This window comes from Leuresthes tenuis, unplaced genomic scaffold (assembly GCF_036924035.1).
Source record: "Leuresthes tenuis unplaced genomic scaffold, fLeuTen1.0.hap1 SCAF_18, whole genome shotgun sequence".
NCBI lineage: Eukaryota > Metazoa > Chordata > Actinopteri > Atheriniformes > Atherinopsidae > Leuresthes > Leuresthes tenuis.
The window spans coordinates 19,458,245-19,479,121 of NW_027325372.1; the positions used below are offsets into that span (position 1 = coordinate 19,458,245).

A 20,877-nucleotide genomic window follows, 5' to 3' on the forward strand; every position below is an offset into this window, starting at 1 on the left:
TTTGAAAATACAAACGACTTTGATTTTATTTAAGTTCCCACCTCTTTAAACAATACAGTGTCCAATTCTTATCTGATCAAATACTGGCAACTTGACATATGTTAGGCTGATTTGGTTGGTGAAGGTTATTTGGATTTGTGTAATGTGTTATAATGCACAGCTTTCAATCATATATCTGCACTTGCATGATGGCAGTTTACAGCTCCCCCACAGATGATGTACATTTTGTCTATGCCCATAGAAAAGGGATTTAAAGACACAAAGCCCACCAGAGTGTTCAGCTTTCAAACTGCTGCAGTGGGAGAGATGTGCCATAAACAGAGCATTTGCCAGCGTTTCTGTGCACATTTCTTGCAGTGGCTTGTCTATGACAGAAACATAAAAGACTGCATGCACTCATTCCTCACCACATGTCGGTCTCTCTTATGGAACTACATAGGAAACCACCTCTTCATTCATTTAGCTCCTACAAACACTCACGCAAATGCACAGGCCCCTTTGTCTGCCTCTGCCCTGGAAGCCGCTGCGCTTGCTGTTTGATCTGGCCCACCATTGATGTCATGATCTCTACCTGCACTGTGTTCACTTGTTGTATCACTCTGTGCATCTGCAGCCAAACGCTGGTTCCTGCAGTGTACAGACAGAATACATGGTCACCATGCTTGAGCATTTCAGTACAATCTGTGACGGTGTGAGGCATTGTTGGGTGACTGGGGAGGTCAGGATGTTTGGGTTTAAGCAGGTAAAAAGTTTGTTCTTATTCATATCCCTTAGTTTATCCCATACCTGTATCTAGCTGAGGACAATGCCTGGGATGTGTAAGATTAAAGAATTGGAAGCAAAGGCCCCTCCGCTTGGCTCATCTAGGAGTTGGTGGCTTGAGAAAAAGGGAACTGTTTTAGATTGTCATTAGATTTGGCTGAGGACAGTAGAAAGAGGGAAGAGTGGGTGAATGGATAAGGAGATAAATCTATATTGAGTGAAGAAAAGAAAGGGTGGGATTTAGAATGGGACTGAATGGATGAATCAGGTATAATGCTGGGCCCTGCTCGTACACCTAAATGAACAAGTTTACTTCATTAAGTATAATTATTTCAATGTTGTCACCAAGGATCGCTCAACTTTACCCCCACCTGCCTTCATATTAGTTTCCAGACGGAAGCAAAGTGTTATCTGCTGAAGACAGGCTATGATTCCCGCAGCTTGCAGGCAGGCAGTACACTGCAGAGTCAGCAGCGCCACTTGAAGTTAAAGACTCTGTAAAAAGAGAGACATATCGATCGGTGTGGACTTTGAGTTACAGCAAAGTAACTGATCCTAATCCCCCTTATTTTCTGTCCCCACCAGGTGTCCTTTTCTGCTGTCTTTTGTCTCTTTAGTGGACCTGCTAACCAGTGGCCCATGGCCCCTGCTTCTCTCCACCAGTGAGAGGTGAGCCAAGCTGGCTTCCCAAGCCCCCTCCCCGCCCCCGGCCCCAGACCTGGATCCGGACCCGGACCCGGACCCTGAGCCCAGTCAGAGTTTTACCCACGAGGAGCAGTATGTGAGCGAGGGCGAGTACAGTCAGCTTAACACGGACCCGGTGCCACCCCACAGCAGGGACGCCGAGACAATCACAGGTAAATCACAGGTGGTTTAAGGAAAAAGGAAAACACAACTTGTGTTTCAGAGTTCATTTGACACAGTATACAACAGTAGAAAGTACTGTTGTACAAAAAAAGAGCTGATTTAGACCATCAGTATGGCAAAGGCTGCAAAACTATCTTGAAAGAGTTTTGACTCCATCAGTCAGATTTTTATCAAGGTCGAAATTCAAGACCATCATCAGTCGCACATGGAGTGGTTTGCGAGGCAGCTACTAAACAACCAAAGCCATTACTCACACTGGCTAGTGTTAATAGTCATGATTTCACTATCAGAAGAACATTGGACAACAATGGAGTGCTCAGCAGGGCTGTGAGGAAAAAAGTCAAGAATATTTCTGCCCATCTGCTAAAGATCATGAGAACGAGCCATATGGCTTTTTTGAAAAGTGTTTTATGGACTAATGAGACTGAAGTGGATTATTTTGGTTTAAATGAGAATTGCATTCCAGCACAAAAACCTTTACACATCTGCGAAACATGGTGGTGGTAGTATCATGGTTTGAGCCTGTCTATCTTTATATAGCCTGCCATCCCCAGTGGTACAGTGAGTTCTGACTTAAACCAACATATTCTAAAGGAAACTGTCTGAACCACCGACTGGGAAGTGAATCTCAACTTAAGCACCAAGCCCAGATGTTCACACCAGAGCATTAAAGCGAAGCATGCAAAAATATATGATATTGCTTTATTTGATTTGTAAATGTCAAAAAGTAGCAAATAATTGTAAGTTTTAAATCCATTTTTTATTTATTTTGGCATATTATTTCTTTTTATCTACCACTTTCATCTCTCTTCTGTTCGGTGACGTTCAGATGTGTGCAACAGCACTGACCTGCCGGAGTTTGAGATCATCAGTCTTCTGGAGGAGCAGCTGCCGGTGTACCGGCTGCGGGCTGATACCGTCTACGGCTACGACAACGATGACTGGCTCCACACTCCCCTCGTCGCACCGGATGCCAGACTCGACCTGACCACCGAGCAGATCGAAGAGACTCTAAAATATTTCTGTAAGTTTGGCAGATGCACACCTGACCACAGTGGTATGTTGATGTAGTTTCCTATGCAGCAATATGGAAGAAGGGGGGACTGGAGATAATATTTTCTCTCCTTGGCTTCGCTGGGACTTTATTATAAAACGATTCAATGCAGTAATGAAACAGTGTGTTTCTAAAGAGCATTTAGAGAGGAGGAAAGAATCCTGACTGAGCTACATAGAAGTTGTCTTGACTTATTGATAATATACTTTTTTTGCAATTGCTGCTATTTCAAGTTAAACTGCTAAATTTCATCTTCAGTTAAATAAACTGCTATATGGATAACTTGAGAAACGTCCAGTAAACACATAAGGTCACCTAATCCCTGTGATTACATTTAGAGGAATGACTTTTTTTTTTCTTGAACTGAGTGCATTTTTGTCTTTTAGATCATAACTTAGTCCGAGCCCTTTTACACACTTATGACCCCAGTTGCAAAAAAAGTTTTGTTGCAGTGTAAAATGTAAATAAGCAAAGTGAATGCAATGATTTACAAACCTTATTAACCAATATTTTATTCACAACAAAATATAGAAAACATTTTATAGTTTATCTTGAATTTGATGGCAGCAACACATCTCAAGAAAGTTGGGAGGGAAGTAAACTTAAGGCTGGAAAAGTAAATATAGTACTAAAAAGAAATATCTGGAGGAACGTGCTGTAACTAACAAGGTTAAATGCCTTCAGGGGTATAGAATGAGCACCTTAGAGAGGCAGAGTTTCTCAGACGTGAAGATAGTGTCACGATTTGTTGAAGTGTGGAGACACAGAAACAGTTGAAGTAGATGATATTCCAAAAAGTTCACTTTATTGAGGACTTGCACACACAAGCATCACCTGGGGAGCAGACAGAAGCAGGTAGGCAGCAGACACAACACAGATAATCCAAATTTACACATAATAGTAAATCCAAAATCACAAGACTGTGGCTTAACCTTGATACCTGATTAACCACTGAAAATGCAGACTATCTGGCAAAGAATAGGAAAGAAGACCAGGTATATATACATGGAAGGTAATTAGGAGAAAACAGAAACCTGGTGTGTCAGGGCTGCATGGCATCCTTCCTCCTGCTGGTAGATGGAAAACCAGGAAAAGAAAACAAACACTAAGCGGACCCTTGAGCTACAGCCGAGATAGATGGAGCTTCTCTAATCAGCAAAATACTGTGTCGGCAAACTGTGGAACAATATTCCTCAATGTTAAATTTTCTACATCTACGTTATCTATAGTACATAATGTCATCAAAAGATTCAGAAAATTCAGAGATGTCTCTCTGAGCACGGGTCACGGCTGAAAATTAGTATTATAAATGAGTACCATCCAACTTGTTATGGGGGTGCATTAGTTCCGATGAAACCGACAACTCGCACATCTGAAAAGGCACCATGAATGCTGAAAGTTTTACTGTAAACAGCTTTTAAAGCAACGTATGTCCAATCCAGACAAAGCCCTTTTCAGGGGAAACCTTACATATTTTAGCAAGATGATGCTTAAGTACTTATTGTTTCCATTACAACAGTATCCCTTCATAGTAGAAGAGTCCACGTGCTGGAGTGGCCTGCCTGCAGTCCAGACCTTTCACCAACTGAAAACATTTGACACTTCATAAAACACAAAATACAACAAAGAAGACTCTGTACTATTTAGCAGAAATAATGACATATCAGACAAGAATGGGCAACATTCCTCTGGCAAAATCCCTGCAACTGGCCTCCTCAGTGCCCCCAGACATTTAAAGACTGTTGATAAAAAAGAACAAATACTGCACAGCGGTAAACATGCATCAGTGGTGCCTTCACAGATGTGTAGTTTACTCACTTCATGTGCACTAATGCACCAGCATACTATCACTAGTGATGTTTTTTTAACTGTGGGCTGATGATGAGCTGCACGGTTCCTCTCCTCTTTAGGCTGGAGCATGCTATCTCTATGATTTATAAAAGGAAAGATTTCCAGAAAGAATGTTCTTGCATAGTGGAATTTTAACTTGCATTTGTGGATACAGCGACAACTGTGTTCACTGACAGTGGTTCTCAGATCATTTCCAAAGAATGTGCAGTGATTTCAGCTGCAGCGTTGTGTCTGTTTTTCAATGCGGCCTAAGAGCGTGAAGCCAGTCGATATTAGTTTTCAGCCCTTGCATGCAGAAGTTTTTCATGACAGATTCTGTTAATCATTTGATGCTTTGATCCACTAATTGTGTGAAATTTTACTGGTAAAACACTGTGACTGTTGCCATTCTTTTTCCAGTCTGACATGATGTCCATGTCCTAACTTTTGTAGTTTTATAAAACTTGGTGGCCCTGGTTTAGTTTGTGCTTAAACGCTGCACTTACAGTAACTCGAGGAACCTATTTCATGGAGGAGGAAGTTATAATATTTGTTTACATTCTATGTTACAGGTAAGGCCAAATATGTATATTTGCAGCACCATCAATGGTAAAAAGTGAGACTATGTGCCTAGCATGTATTAGGGTTTTGTTTGGAAATGGAAGTTGTCATGGTGACAACTGCTAGAAGCAGATCTGTGTACAGCAGCCTTGTAGAGTGAAAAAGAGAGCAAGTGAGGTGATGAGAGTAAGGCAAAAAGGTGTCAGATGGGAGTTCAGCCTGCAGCCCACCTTTTGTGAGCGAATCTTTCCTCCACCCTCCATCCTGTCGTCTCCAGTCATGATGCAACTTCCACTTCTGCTTCTCCTCTGTAGCTGGAGAGCATTTCTAAAACAGATACACGCTCTCTGCCATGTCCTCACCTCCCCCATGTTCACTCTCAGCTGCGTCCATGTGGGAGGAGGGTAATTCAGTCTCTGAGCCTGTTATACTGTAGTTGAGCAGTGGCACTGAGAGAGATAGAAAGTGAATGGATCAGCGTCGGGCAGATGGACATCTGTGCATGGCAATCATCGTGAAGCAGAAGGAAAACATGGACAGCAAGACCAGGATGGAGGGACTGGTGAGGGATGAATGTGAACTGGAGGACTGGTACTGTGGGGAAGACAGTAAAGGTGAGGTACATGTCCGAAAGAAGGAGTATCTTCCTAATACTGGGGTTTGATTTTTGTGCAGGCTAGCTGATATGCAGGCAGACTTTTATAACTGCAGGCTTCCTATGATAATATTCCATTTATTGTTTATTGTTCCTTAGAGATGCAATGTGGCCATTTGAAACGATTGTTGTATGTTTTTGTAGGTTCTTCAAGCGAAAAGTTGAGCAAGGGAGATTGTCTCAGGCTTTGTTCTTACTAAGATGAATTTTTTCATCTTATTGCCTTGGAATTGCTTTGTTGTGGCTCTCAGTTAACACACACACCAACATACTCTTATTCTCATGGTTCATTGCGAGACAGAGATGGATCAACATTTTAGCTTATCTTTATTTTTTTTTTTTAAATGGCCTTCCTGGGTGCTTTCATTTAGTGATTTTGCTCTGCATTTAACACTGAGAGTATTACAGAGGCTTACCATAATGCATTCAATAACTTGTACACCATGTTATCGATCAGGCCTCTGAAGTCAATAACAGCTGCCACCCTAGGGCAACAGAGTCAACTGCTGTGCACCATGGAAAACAACCCTTTCCCCCTAACCCTGCACTGCTCTCCAAAGCTTTGGCATTATATCACTGCTGATAGAGGTGTTGGACGCTATACATGACCCATGCAGCCTTTGTGTGTTACATAAAGCAGCTGTGTGTGCAAAAATGTTCACTCTGTGTTGGCATGTTTCACATTTCCACAGTGCTATGTGCAGACAGAGTGGGCCAGATGACGAAGACCTACAATGACATTGATGCTGTCACACGTTTGTTGGAGGAGGTGAGATACTCTATTTTTGTCTGTTCAGGCGGCGTTATTCAAAGCGGCGCTCAGAAGTTGTTTTTTTCTTTATTTCTTTATAAATCAAATGAAACCCCAACATGAAGCTGCACCAGAGAGGACACAGCGCTGTAGATTTACCCAATGTCTCATGTACAGTATTAAGGTGTAACCTCTCTCTTCTTTCCAACAGAAAGAGAGAGATCTGGAGTTGGCTGCAAAGATCGGCCAATCACTTCTTAAGAAGAACCGAACTCTGTCTGAACAGAATTACTATTTGGAAGAACAAGTGGGACAAATCACAGAGGAGGTCTGCACATTCACACATTGACCTTGACCATTAGTTATTGACTTGTGACAAGTGTTGTGGTGCCAGAATGAAAGTATTCTACTCTTCCAGGTGGCCCAGCTTCACCATGAGCTCAACCTGAAGGATGAGCTGCTGCAGTTTTACACCAGCGCAGCTGAGGAGAGTGAGGATGACTCCACCAGCTCCCCAATGTCAGCTTTTTTTTGGCTTTTTAATGTTATTTCTCAAACATATAAACACTTATATGAGTTATTTTAAGGTAGTAAGATAATAAAATAAGCTAAATCAGTGCAGTGAGTTGGCCCCAGGCTGAGTTTCATGCTCACTCTGTGTATATCTTTCTATCAGGGGTAAAAAGAGTAAAGCAGAAGCAGCTTCAGGATTCTTTGTGAGTGACACACTCCAGAGGAAACTCAAAGAGCTGGAAGAGGAGAACCTGTCACTCCGCTCTGAGGTAAAACAGATGCGCAAATGCAAATGTGATTAACGAACTCTCAGGAAATTTTGTTTAATCGTGGTTGTGTGCGCAGGCTAACCACCTGAAGTCGGAGACTGAAACTTATGAAGAAAAGGAGCAGCAGCTCGTCAGTGACTGTGTGAAAGAACTCAGTAAGTTTTGTTCCATGTTATGGACAACTGCCACCTTTCTCTTATTTACAGTTTTTCTGAATTCAACTTGGATTGGAATTTGTCTCATTTTTGTTTCATTTGCTTTGCCCTGAGGGGCAAACACAACAACAAAAACCTTACATTGTGGAACAAAAAAAACTCAATTTCACAAAACGCACCAACACAAACAGAAACACAACATTATTTCAGAAAGCACAACAACACATTTCAGGAAACCAAATCGTGAAAGTAAAATCCCAGCAACATTTAGGAAAGCACAACTTTTGACCTCTTACTTTTAGCTGTTCTCTCTGAAATCTTGAGATAATGTGTTTTCACTTCTTTTGGTTGTTTTTGCTTTGTTGTTGCGTTCTGTTCTATACTTTTTTGTTTCCTTCTTGCTTTATCTGACACTTTGATTTGTCTTCTGTTGGTGTGTTTCACAGCTCTGGGTCAACATGTTATACTCACATTCTTCTCTTTTCTTACTGAGTGGAACTTTTTCTTCACCGGCTCTTTTAGGGTTGTCCAGTCTGCAGATCTCTACCATAGCGGAGGAGCTGGCTCGGAAGACTGAGGATGCCTCCCGGCAGCAAGAGGAGATCACACACCTCCTCTCTCAGATAGTAGATCTGCAAAAAAAGGCCAAGTCTGTAAGTGCGCATGAGCAGTCATGTTTCAGGTTCATCATTTGTGACATTATCTATTGCTGCTAAGTCTGCTGAGTCAAATGTGCTGTAAACGTGTGTCCAGTTTGCAGTAGAAAATGAGGAGCTTTCGCAACACCTTATTGCAGCCAAAGATGCCCAAAGGCAGCTAACAGCAGAGGTAAGTTTCCAGACTTGCTAATCACAGTATGTTCATTTTAGAGCTGTTTCTGAAATGTAACTGTCATCGTCTACAATCCAACAGCTGCAGGAGCTGGAGGAGAAGTACTTAGAGTGTATTGAGATGCTGCACGAAGCTCAAGAGGAGCTGAAGAACCTGAGGAACAGAAACTACCCTGCAGGAACCCCCCGCCGCTATCACCCCCTGGGACTGTACCCAATGGTAAGAGAGTGCATGTGTGTGTGTCTCTGGATGTGTGCACATTGCAGTTTTCCCCTCCTTCATAAGCTTTGGTTTTGCAGGATTCTCTGGCAGCTGAGATTGAGGGAACGATGAGGAAGGAGTTGAGTCTGGATGAACCGGAGTGCGAAGAACAGAAGTATGTTTGTTTTTTTGTGAGTTGGTAGCAAAGTGTCAGCAAACAGTATATACAGTACAGACTGAGACTGTTGTGTTTGCAGGATCCATCGGAAGCGCGTGTTTGACACGGTGAAGAATGTTAACCAGACAGTCCGTCAGCGCTCACTGACTCCAACCAGCGCCAATATCCCAGGCTCCAACCAGTCCCTGTCGGCTCGGACTTCGCCCCAGTCCAGCGGCCTCTCCACACCCCATCCATCCATGTACGGAGGTGACATCAGCGGGAGCAGTGTTGCCCTTGACAACCGAACACAGAGCATCCTCATGGAGACGGCATCCAATCAGGACAGGTGAGGAGGAGCTGGTTAATGTCAGTTATTCATTAGAGAAGAAGTCGAGGTTGACCATTTGGTCTCATCTCCACTTCATTCCTTCAGCAGCTCAGACTGTGGAGAGAAGAAGGTGAGTGGGGCCGAGGACCTGCGGCTGGCCCTGCGCCGCCTGTCTCTGCGTCGGCAAAACAACCTGAGCGAGAGGCGCTTCTTTGAAGACGAGAGAGAGCGGCGGCGGGGAGGACACTCTGGGCTGCAGGACACCCTCGGCCAGGAGAGCTTGTTAACTCCCTCCGACAGTATCATGTCCCTCGGGAACCTCCACCTATGGGCCTCACGAGGGCCCTATCTTCCTGACAAACTCCAGATCGTCAAGCCACTTGAAGGTGAGGGAGAGCGAGAGTGTGGAGCCGGCTGCAAGGCAGGGAGGAGCTGGGAAGGCGAGCGACACAGAGGGGTCGGGACAAAGAAAGGGAACAAGTGGGGTTGGGGCATTGAGGGGGAGCGGAGGCGGGAGAGCTGGCACGGGCGAATGCTCGAGGGGGACAAAGAGAAAGGATGGGGATGGGGCAGGAAGACTGGAGCTGGGATAGAGAGAGAGAGAGGAAAGAGGTGGGCCAGAGACCGGGCCAGTGGCAGGAAGAGGAGGAGCACAAGGGAAAGAAAGGAGAGGCCTCTTTCGCTGATGCTCTTCAACTCCTTCTGGTCTCTAATGCACCATCACAAGTCAGCCAGCTATTACAAAGACACACAGCCCAGAGAGTGGTTGTAAACACACACACACACACACAAGTGCAGTTAAACAGAGGAAGAAGAAAGGGGAGATGGCATTCTGTTCAGCCAAAGCTGCCAGATCATTTGCTGCTGTTCTTTAACTAATTTAGTCACGTAGGAGAAGCTAAACTAAATGTAGAATGTGCATAAGGTTCAGCAGCCGTGCACTACAGCTATCCTTTAAATGTGGGTTTACTCTTGCGCTGCTGTTTTTATTTAACAGTTGATGTTGTAAAGTTTGACCTCAGACAGATTCATGGCAGCATTTTATCATTGCCCTCGTGGTTCAGTGATGATTTACCCTTGAGGGCATCTGCTCTTGGCCTGTGCTGCCCTCTGCTGGTAATAACTCAGATTTCACCTAAAAGCTTACAAACAACACCCACATAACACACATCAGCCTTGGTGTTGTGTTTTGTTGGTGCATTCTTCTTATATATATGCATGAATAGTGGCATTATTTTCTGTCACTATTATTATTATTTATATGTTTTCCTTTGTTACTTATTCTTTTTCATTTTTCCATTGTCACTGTCATTTCTTGCTGTCTCTGTTTATTATCTGTTAATAACACATGTAGCTGACTAATAAAAACATTTTCTCATTCACTCTTTATTTCTCTATTTCATTTCATTTTCACATTATTCCCCTGCTTTCCATCACTTGTCATTACCTCTAATTATCTTGGCTGGTCGTCCCAATCGCTTGGACTGACGCCGTTATCTTCTCCAATTTTCTTTTTCTTTTTTCTTTAAATCAATGCGGACATTAAAAATGTCTCCTTAACAACCAAATAACCAATAAATAAATATATTCTTTCCTGGTCATTTGTGATGCTGACATCAGATCATTTGCAGTGTTAAAGTAGCCAAATGCTTTCCATTGTGCGTATGTGAATTTTATTACTTTAGACTAGCTGTCAGTTTGTATCAACAATAACACTGCAAAACAATTTAGTATGCCTTTATTGTAGGTGAGAGATACCATGTGAAGAAAAAAAGCTTTTTAATTGAGACCATGGGACACTGCAAGTGTTTTCAGGGGAATGAAAAGTATTCCACCAATTTGTTGTGTGTGTGTTTGAAGGCTCTGCCACCCTGCACCACTGGCAGCAGTTAGCACAGCCTCACCTCGGTGTGATTCTGGATGCCAGACCGGGAGTCGTGCCAAAGGGCTACAGGCCCCTTGAACTAGAGCTGGAGCAGGTCTGTGTGACAGAAAAAGTTTGTAAAAAAATGCAGCTCAGCATATTTTCAGCTATGTTGGGGATTGACATTTCACTGCTGTGAATGCCACAATGTTTAGATGTTTTAAAAGAGCTGTCCATCAAGTATGTTCATTTTAATGGAGGATAGGAAAGTTTGGAGAACAAAGTGGAAAAATTGATTAATTTATATAGACATCATATATCTACAGTATGTTAAAAATAGTTAGCGATTAGGGATTGATATTACCTGGTAGACACTTAACTCCAGAACCTGTTAGTTTAACCTTTTAAAAGTGCAGATTTTGACTTCTTCTCTCTGCTGCTGAGCCTGCAGGTATACCCTTGGGGTGGTTTTGAGGAGGATGAACCAGGAGAGCAATACTTCCAGAACCTGCCCACCTCCTCGGCTTCTGCCTCACCAGCCGTGCCCTCTACCTCCAGCACAGGTGAAGCCAACCTCGGTCATCCTCCAACTAGCCTTGGTCTACCCTCTCCGCCCTCTCCATCCCCATCACCGCATCTCAGCAACACTGATGCACTGGGTAAGGATGTAAAGCACATTTACAGATAGGTTTGGACATATTTGGTGTTTTTTTTCTAATGATCTTTATTCCAAAACATTTAAAAGTTACAGTTATATAATAAATATGGGTGTAAAGTATTCACTTGCAAGCTACATATGAATATATGTATGCATATATATACTGTATATACACATATACTACATATACGTAGTTGAAGTATCCATCAGTACAGATGAAACAGGCCATCAGCTCAGCAACGTAACATAGCCTGGATTTATACAATTTCTACCGAAGACAACCATGTAAGTACCCAGGAACTTTTGAAGATAGATAAGTGGAATATTCTAATAAAGCTAGTCATGTCAATTACCTGATCCCAACCTCATTGTGGAGCGTTTCACTTGATGACGACAAAACTGAAGGCAGAGATCCACCAACAGCAGCCAAGCACAGCAGCAGTAAAGACTTGGCAGAGCTTTGTAAAGGAGGAAAAAGTGGATGATTTATTGTTGGCTAATTTGTCAAATCACATTCAAGCCAATGAAAGAGGGGTTCTCCATATTGCTGAGACCTCCAATTCTTCCTGCATGTGAATCTGGAAGTTGGAAGGCCTTTAAGCCCACCGTCATTATATAAATGCTACTCAAATATAGTTTTGGTAAACAGGTAAATGTACAATGTACAAAAACTGTGTTAGTTCCCAAATATTTCCTGAGCTGTAACTGTACTGTTGGAAACTTTCACATCGTTTTAACTGTTTTAAACACCTGAGGCATGTCATGGAGCTTGACAGTGACTGGCTGCTTCTTTTTGTGGGGATTTCAGCTGCATACTACCCAGGTAAATGCATGGCCCACACTAGCTCTACATACACCTTTACAACCTGCAGGATCCTCCACCCAACAGATGAGCAGACGCAGGTCACACCAAGGTAAGACACTGCCCTTTACTGCTGCATGATAAGGTGTGAAAACCACTTTTCTGAGTCTTTTCCACTAGAATTAATTCAAATCTAACTATTGCAAAACTTTTCTACTAAAACCTGTGTATTTCTTACAACAATAACAACGATGACACAGTATTTACCTATATGGAGAATGGTCATTGTCTTCTGCATTGAATGGTGGACGCTTTTTAAAAATCTACTAAATTATAGTCATTAAAAAACACAAACACATCTGCAGCCTACTGTTATTATATAGCTGATATTTGTTATACTTACATAGGCCTATAGTGTGCTAATTGAGCACTCAGTGTCAATAACATAACAGGGCTAACTAAGAACACATCCAGACAACAACATTAAGCCTGTTTGCTGCTAAGTGAAGTTGTTAAATAATACATGGCTCATACAGCCTCTGGGCACTTAAACTGCCATTTACCTATTTTATGATGCTCATGAAACTGTGATTTAAGTTGGTGAAATCATCCAAACGTTTTGTAATTTCTTTCATTTTAATTTCTTTCCAGTCTAAACCCTGTGCCTGCGTCGTCTTCCTGTGTGATGACCAGCACTCTGTTGGGTACTCCGGCTGCAACTCCCTGCACACCCCGCAGGCTCAGCCTCAGGCCCTCTGAGTCCTCAACTAACCTCAGGTAAGGCACCACATATGCAAGCATTATTGTCGATTATCTATTTCCAGTTATATCTTATTCTTGCTAAATGAATGAATTAGTTAAATTAGCTACTAATTATTTATTCACTTGGATTCAGTAAAGTTAGTTTGCAATATTACAAAATAATGCAGATTGCAGGATAAGAAGTAAATGTCTTTAATATCTGTGCAGAGATGGCACACGCACCACCAGCACCTCCCTTGGGTTAGTGCGCCTTCTCCAGGAGAGAGGCATCTCAGCAGCCATGTATCACCAGAACCAGAGCCTGCAGAGCCAGGGCAGCGGAGGAGTCCTGCTCAGCACTTCCATCGCCCAAAACCGAGCATCCAATTCTGATCCTATGCGCCCATCTACCCCCCCAAACTCCCCCACAAGGCTAGGTGCCTCAGCTGTGCCAAGTTCCGCAGGCTTCGACTTCAAGAGCCCATCCTATGACAACTTCCTGGCCTCCAAACCAGCACGTTCAATTCTAAAGGAAGTGACAGGTGGGATGAGAGGCAGACAAAGAGGGAGAGACTGTGAAAGCCAAACGGACGTTAGTGTGACTGTTCACAACCTCAACCTGCTGGACAAGGTGAAGAGGCTGGGTGTGGCTGGAGCTCGAGGTGGCAGGGCAGTGAGTCCAGCTCCCATCCTGGGGCCTCTGGGTGGGCTGCGTAGGGCTGGCTCCCCTTTTGGACCAGATGGAATGAGGAGGAACCGGAGTTATCCAGCTGTTGTTGGAGCCAGCATGGCCATGAAAGCCCCAGGGCCCCAGGAGTAGTCTGGACTACCACTGGCCATGAGGGTAGCCAAGGAGACATGCGGGACAGAGTGGATGGACTGCTGAGCGGTCACCGGAAGCCCAAACATGGATTGACAATGTTTGTACTCATCAACACTAATATGGCCCTACTAGCTTCCAATCATTACTACAGTTCTACCTGAACAATATCCACTCAAATGCTTGAATTGAAAAAAAAAACATAAATGGTTAGTTTACTCAAAAAAGGGTATAGTCTAACATATTTCTTCTAATGTCTAGCTGTACAACGCATATACTCAAACGTTTTGCTTGTATGTGTCCAGATTCTAAGAAATCTCTGAGATGAATTTGGGTTTTCTCAGTTCAAACTTTCAGAAATCACATCCACATTCTGTTCAACAGATCCCAATTTTGGCACAAACATGCACTCGTAGGTCTGATCTCTACTTTGGATTTGTTTTAGCCCAAATATTAGCCAAAATTAAAACATCCTCTTAGAACTCAACTGCACGTTGATCATCAGCAACATTTGGCATGCTAAGGTGCAACCTAAGGTGCTATTCTGGGCATGTTAGCATTCTAACCCTTTGGATCTAGCCCAACGGTAGCTCGCAGAGCTGCTGCAGACTCTGGCAGACAGTTTTTAAAACAAATTTTTATTTAAAACTATGGACACACAAAAATGTTTTTATGTAATTTCCTTTTACATAAATGGGTGAACTGACCTTTGAAAACAGACTAAACTAAAATAGAGCTATTGAGACATCCACTCCCACCGCAGCTTTGGAGACTGACTCTGCTGGCTAGATGTAGTACTCCCACTCTTGCCTTTTCTGAAACACATCCACAAAGCCCTGCACCCATCCAGACAAACACAGGTGCACTCTGGTTAATCTGTCATTGCACTGTTTGGCTATTTGTAGTCACTGTAGCACTTAAACCATGCCTTTCTTCTTCAACACTAGTGGATTAAGATGCAGAGGTTTTGAAAAGCAAATTTCTTTTATGTTTAATATATAAAATATGTCAACCTCATCGCCTCATCATGACCTCACCATCATCCTTCTTGAGGCAAATAAGTATAAGTCTGACAATTCCCTGTCAACAAATTGCTGAATAGATTTTATGGCAGTATTAAAGATGCTTTTTCTTCATTTCCTAATTGGCCATTAGATGGGGGTGGATGGAGCTTTCACTGAACTGGACAGATCAATGCACTGAAGCCACAGCTCACGAGGACAGCGAAGAGCAGGATGGGGGAAGTGATTGGGGGCTAAAACATCGTTGTGGTTGGTGTGTTTTGGACGTTTTCCTGAAGGTTTATGTTAATCGAAAGGAAGCAATATAGTGCCTCGGCCTTTTTGTCATTACAAATTTGTGTTTCTCATGTTGGTGTGAAGTAGCTCACAGCTATAGTTGGGCTTGTGTTTATTTATTTCAATAATCCTATCCGGGGTTTGAACTATTTTTCATAAAAACGATGTTGCCCTGCTGACTGTATATACTGCTCATTTTCTCTGAAATATCTTTAATGACGCACTTATAAAGAAATTGTTAAGTGAAGTGCATAACCAAGATCCACACGTCACTGCGAGTATTGGAGTGAGCATGTTATCAGGGTTTTTCCAAATAAAGACCATCAAATAATCTCACTAATTGTCCTCTCTATGGAATCTTATTTTGCTCTTTATGAAAACATGGCTCATTCCAGACTGGGCTAATCACGACAAGAAAAAGAGACCCAGACTTGAGATTATTATTTACCCTCCTCCAGCAGATGGTGCTCACAAATAACTCACACATAGTGAGTATGTGAAGTACATTGTGTATCTGTCTGTCCACATTTGTGCAGTCATAAATCCATTACCCATTCACCATCTTTATCTCTGCGCTAGAAGGGATATGATGAGGACTGTTTATTAAACCTCTTCTGGCCAAAGGGTGAGCCAGAGGTGGGCAATAAACAAAAAATGCCACAATCGCTGGAGGGAAGTCTAATTAGATGAAAGGAAACCGTTTCAAATGTCACAGACGTCTTTCATGCTGGAAATCTGTCATCCTAAAATTACATTTCACTAATCTCGTTGATGCCAAGAGCAACACAGCACACCTCTAGTGATGAAAGAGGACATCCACTCTTAGGTGACAAAACAGCCAGAAAACGGTTTCCACTTCAGAAATGTCATTTCGTACATTTGTAAAAAAGACAAATGTGGAGATAGTTTGGAGATATGTTCCTCTTTACAAGCCCTGCAAGCTTGGAGTGTCACTTTTTCTTTCAGTTCCAACATCTGTATGAACGTGGGAAAACTTTAGGCATTACTAACATGTTCTAAATAAAAATTCTTCAAGTGTTTAAGACCATAGGCTGGTGTAAGCTGATGCATCAGGCTGTTGGAAGTAGCTTCTCTTGAGGGACAGCAGGAGTACTTTAGTATGTATTTTATCTGATAGCATCCTGGTGACCTGTCAGTAAATAAGCTAATTTCATGTTTGCTACATTGGAAGGAAACTAGTGAATAAAACTAGGAAACTACTGTGCAAAGATGTCCTAAGAAGACAATCACAACACCAAATAAACTGAGAAACAGTGTGTGTATTTAAGCGTTTTACTTTTTATGCTGTAAATGGTAAAGTAACACACAATGATAAGGCTGTTGGTAGATTTTGTAAAATGTAGCTGTCTTATTTTACCATAACAACAAATGTGGGGACTCCCCTGCTAGCTTGACATCCAAGTAAGGCAGCAGAAGGAGAACAAAAGGATAAGCAAGACAACATTTGGAGTTCAAAGTTGTCTGACTGCCTGCTATTCTGCACAGTCATCTATAGCAGATCTCCTGCTAGAGGCTTGTAAAAATGCAACTACAAGCTTTAAATGCAAAGACATTTGGCTCATCAGTATTGTTTTGGGAAAGACATTTTAGAACTTTCGATGGAACTGGAGCAACTATGTTAAACTCCATCACACACAACGATCTCATTTCACTCGAGTACAACTGTTTGACTCGATTTCTCACATTCCAATGTTCTATTTGAAAACATTTGAGGAATTGCAAGTTCATTACAAATTCCTTCAAACTCGATTTTTTTGAAAAAGTGAAAGCCCCAGTACACACACACTAGTTAAAATTGCTTCTTTGTCTGCAGATTCAACAGTAGGTAATTTGGTGAAAACTCATCAAATTCCAGATGAGATGATCTCAGAAGATATTATCTGGAATGTATTTATCAGTGCAACCCCATTCCCAAAGGACATTGGACACCGTAAAATACCGTGGAAAAAAAATGAATGCAATCATTTGCTTATCATTTAAAACAACTAAAGTATATTATATGAAATAATGCAAAAACAATAACGCAAATGTTGAAACTGAGAAGTATAACTATTTGCACAATATGTGCTCATTTTAAATTTGATGCTAGTAGTCTTCTGGAAAAATTGAGGCAACTAAAGACTGAAAACGTTGTGTAATTATAAAGGTTTTTTCCGGCAGAGAATGTCTTTCTTATTTCAGCAAGACTTTGGTGAGATCTGCATGCTGCACATATTCCAACAGCATATGAGCAAAGTAAATCTGAGTATAAATTGAGTGTTAGAGTCACACATCTGCAGTCCACACCTGACTTTCAGCGAAAACCCAAAATGTAAAGCAGCTGCAATTCTTCAAGCAAGAATGGGAAAAGAGGTAAAAACAACTTACTGGTAAACATGCTTCTTTCCCAACTTTTTGAAAACATGTCACTGCCATTTTATTTTCAAAGTTAAATAGATTATATTCAATTCAATTCAATTCAATTCAATTTTATTTATATAGCGCCAGATTACAACAATTGTCATCTCAAGGCACTTAAGTAATATAGTCCAATTCAAGCCAATTGGAATTCAATTCATTGTAATCATAATCCAATTAATTCATATAGAGCTAATTCAAAAAATTAATATCCTAGCTAAGGAAACCAACAGATTGCACCGAAATGTGTCTTCAGTCCAATCTCCCGTCCTGAGCGTGCCTGTGGCAACTGTGGAAAGGAACGACTCCCTTTTAACAGGAAGAAACCTCTGGCAGAACCAGACTCAGGAAGGGTGGCCATCCGCCTCGACCAGCTGGGGTTTGAGAAGACAGAAAAGAGGGAAAAGAGGGGGGAAAAACACCATAACGCCATTCAAAGGATATCTGTTGGAACAGGGAAACATAGGTTAATAACCACAATAATGTCACATGTACATAAAATCAATTTTGAAATTAAACGGGGGGAAAAAGAGAGCAAAGTGAGGAAAGGTGTGACAGATGAGGTCCCCCAGCAGTCTAAGCCTATAGCAGCTTAACTATGGGATGTTTCAGGATTACCTGAGCCATCCCTAACTGTAAGCTTTATCGAAAAGAAAAGTTTTAAGCCTAATCTTAAAAGTGGAAAGGGTGTCTGCTTCCCGGACATTTACTGGCAGCTTATTCCACAAGAGAGGGGCCTGATAACTGAAGGCTCTACCTCCCATTCTACTTTTAGAAACTCTGGGAACAACAAGTAAACCTGCAGTTTGGGAGCGAAGTGCTCTGTTAGGAAAATATCTTACAATTAAATCTTTAAGATATGATGGAGCTCGGTCATTAAGAACTTTATATGTCAGAAGAAGAATCTTAAATTCTATTCTGAATTTAACAGGGAGCCAATGAAGAGAAGCTAAAACTGGAGAAACATGATCTCTCCTGTTAGTACTCATCAGAACTCTGGCTGCAGCATTTTGGATCAGCTGGAGGCTTTTCAGAGAATATGTGGGACAGCCCAATAATAAGGAATTACAGTAGTCCAATCTTGAAGTAACAAATGCATGAACTAGTTTCTCTGCATCACCCTGAGACAGGATGTCCCTGATTTTAGCAATATTACGAAGGTGAAAGAAGGCAGTCCTAGAAACCAGTTTTATATGTGCGTCAAATGATAAATTCTGGTCAAAAATAACTCCAAGGTTCCTCACTGTAGAACTAGAAGCCAAGGAAATACCATCTAGAGTAACTATATAACTAGACAATTTCTCCCTGAAGCGCTCAGGTCCAAAGAGAACAACTTCAGTTTTGTCTGAATTTAAAAGCAGACAGTTCTGAGTCATCCAGGTCTTTATGTCTTTAAGACAGGCTTGTAGCCTGACCAACCTGTAGGTTTCATCTGGTTTCATAGATAAGTACAGCTGAGTATCATCAGCATAACAATGGAAATTTATGCCATGCTGTCTGATAATGTTACCTAATGGAAGCATGTATAAAGTAAAAAGAATCGGTCCAAGCACAGAACCCTGAGGAACTCCATGACTTACTCCAACGTGTGAGGAAGATTCCTCATTTACAAGAACAAACTGGAATCTATCAGATAAATATGACTTAAACCAGCCTAATGCAGTTCCTTTAATCCCAATAACATGTTCAAGTCTCTGTAACAGAATGCTGTGATCGATCGTATCAAATGCAGCACTGAGATCCAACAGGACAAGCACAGAAACAAGTCCGCTATCAGAGGCTAACAGGAGATCATTGGTAACTTTCACCAGTGCTGTTTCTGTGCTATGATGCACTCTGAATCCTGACTGAAACTCTTCAAACAGATTATTTCTATGTAAATGATCACAAAGTTGAACTGCAACTATTTTTTCAAGAACTTTGGACAAAAAAGGGAGATTGGATATAGGTCGATAATTAGCCAACACTTCTGAATCAAGAGTAGGTTTTTTAAGTAAAGGTTTAATTACAGCAACCTTAAAAGTCTGAGGTACATATCCTGTCAACAAAGACCGATTGATCAAATCCAATATGGAAGTGTCAATTAAGGGGAAAACCTCCTTGAACAGTCTGGTTGGGATTGGGTCTAACATACAAGTTGATGGTTTAGAAGAGACTATTGCTGTTGTTAGCTCAGAAAGATCAACTGGACAGAAGCTGTCTAAATACAATTCAGGTTCGAAAGATACTTCTAAAGCTGCTCTACTTGATGATACATCAGTGATAATAATGGGAAGGATTCCATTAATCTTCTCTCTGATAGAAACAATTTTATTGATGAAGAATCTCATGAAATCATCACTGCTGAGAGTTAAAGGAATACATGGCTCAACAGAGCTCGGACTCTTTGTCAGCCTGGCAACAGTGCTGAAAAGAAACCTGGGATTATTCTTATTCTCTTCTATCAATAATGAATAATACGCAGTTCTAGCTTTACGAAGTGCTTTCTTATACGTTATTAAACTATCTTTCCAGACTAATTGAGACTCTTCTAAATTAGAGGAACGCCACTGTCTCTCCAGCTTTCTTGCAGTCTGCTTTAACGCACGCAGCTGTGAATTATACCAAGGAGCCAACCTCTTCTGACTGATTACCTTCCTTTTCAGAGGGGCAACATTGTCCAGTGTTGTACGCATTGAAGCTGTAGTGCTGTCAACAAGAGAGTCAAGTTCTACTGGAGTAAAATTTAGGTAGCCGTCCTCTGTCATATCAGCACATGGCAGTGAAGAAAAGGATGATGAAATCAACTCTTTAAATCTGGTTACAGCATTCTCTGACAGACACCTTCTATATGTAGAATTTTTCTCAGAAACCGTGTAGTCAAGTAATGTAAATTCAAAAGTTATTAAAAAATGGTCAGACAAGACAGGGTTATGAGGGAACACTATTAACTGTTCACTCTCAATGCCATAAGTCAGCACAAGGTCAAGGGTATGATTAAGGCAGTGAGTAGGTCTGTGGACACTTTGAGAAAATCCAATAGAGTCTAATATAGAATTAAAGTTAATATTTAGGCTGTCATTTTCAACATCTACATGAATATTAAAGTCACCCACTACAATGACTTTATCTGTACTCAGCACTAACTGGGATAAAAACTCTGAGAATTCAGACAGAAACTCAGAATAAGGGCCAGGCGGACGATACACAACAACAAACACAAGAGGTTTTTGTGATTTCCACTTTGGGTGGGAAAAACTGAGAATCAGAGATTCAAAAGAGCTAAAACTAATCTTGGGTCTAGGACTGATTAGTAACCCTGATCTGAAGATAGCTGCCACTCCTCCTCCTCTGCCTGTG

The 20,877-nt window shown here is 41.7% G+C and overlaps 1 protein-coding gene across 2 annotated transcripts; it reads left to right on the forward strand.

Annotated features, from left to right (window-relative positions):
- Positions 1–1,446: 1,446 nt before the first annotated feature.
- Positions 1,447–15,447, forward strand: LOC140275352 (trafficking kinesin-binding protein 1-like). Of its 2 annotated transcripts, XM_072370796.1 has the most exons (18): positions 1,447–1,619; positions 2,459–2,653; positions 6,422–6,498; positions 6,692–6,808; positions 6,899–6,999; positions 7,157–7,262; positions 7,339–7,417; positions 7,940–8,070; positions 8,171–8,245; positions 8,330–8,467; positions 8,548–8,624; positions 8,707–8,955; positions 9,043–9,323; positions 10,798–10,916; positions 11,253–11,460; positions 12,268–12,373; positions 12,913–13,038; positions 13,231–15,447. In XM_072370796.1, exons 3-18 carry the CDS (start codon positions 6,448–6,450, stop codon positions 13,820–13,822), a joined length of 2,556 nt encoding a protein of 851 aa, XP_072226897.1. In that variant the 5' UTR covers positions 1,447–1,619; positions 2,459–2,653; positions 6,422–6,447; the 3' UTR covers positions 13,823–15,447. The 2 variants fall into 2 exon arrangements, with proteins under 2 accessions (XP_072226897.1, XP_072226898.1); XM_072370797.1 differs by lacking the exons at positions 1,447–1,619; positions 2,459–2,653 and adding an exon at positions 5,434–5,688.
- The last annotated feature ends 5,430 nt before the right edge of the window (positions 15,448–20,877 follow it).

Excerpts from the sequence above, each read along its gene's own strand:
- LOC140275352 (XM_072370797.1), top strand. The coding sequence starts at position 5,544 with ATGGATCAGCGTCGGGCAGATGGACATCTGTGCATGGCAATCATCGTG. Across the intron at positions 10,917-11,252 it reads TTGAACTAGAGCTGGAGCAG|GTATACCCTTGGGGTGGTTT; the intron begins GTCTGTGTGACA and ends CTGAGCCTGCAG. Across the intron at positions 11,461-12,267 it reads CAGCAACACTGATGCACTGG|CTGCATACTACCCAGGTAAA; the intron begins GTAAGGATGTAA and ends TGGGGATTTCAG.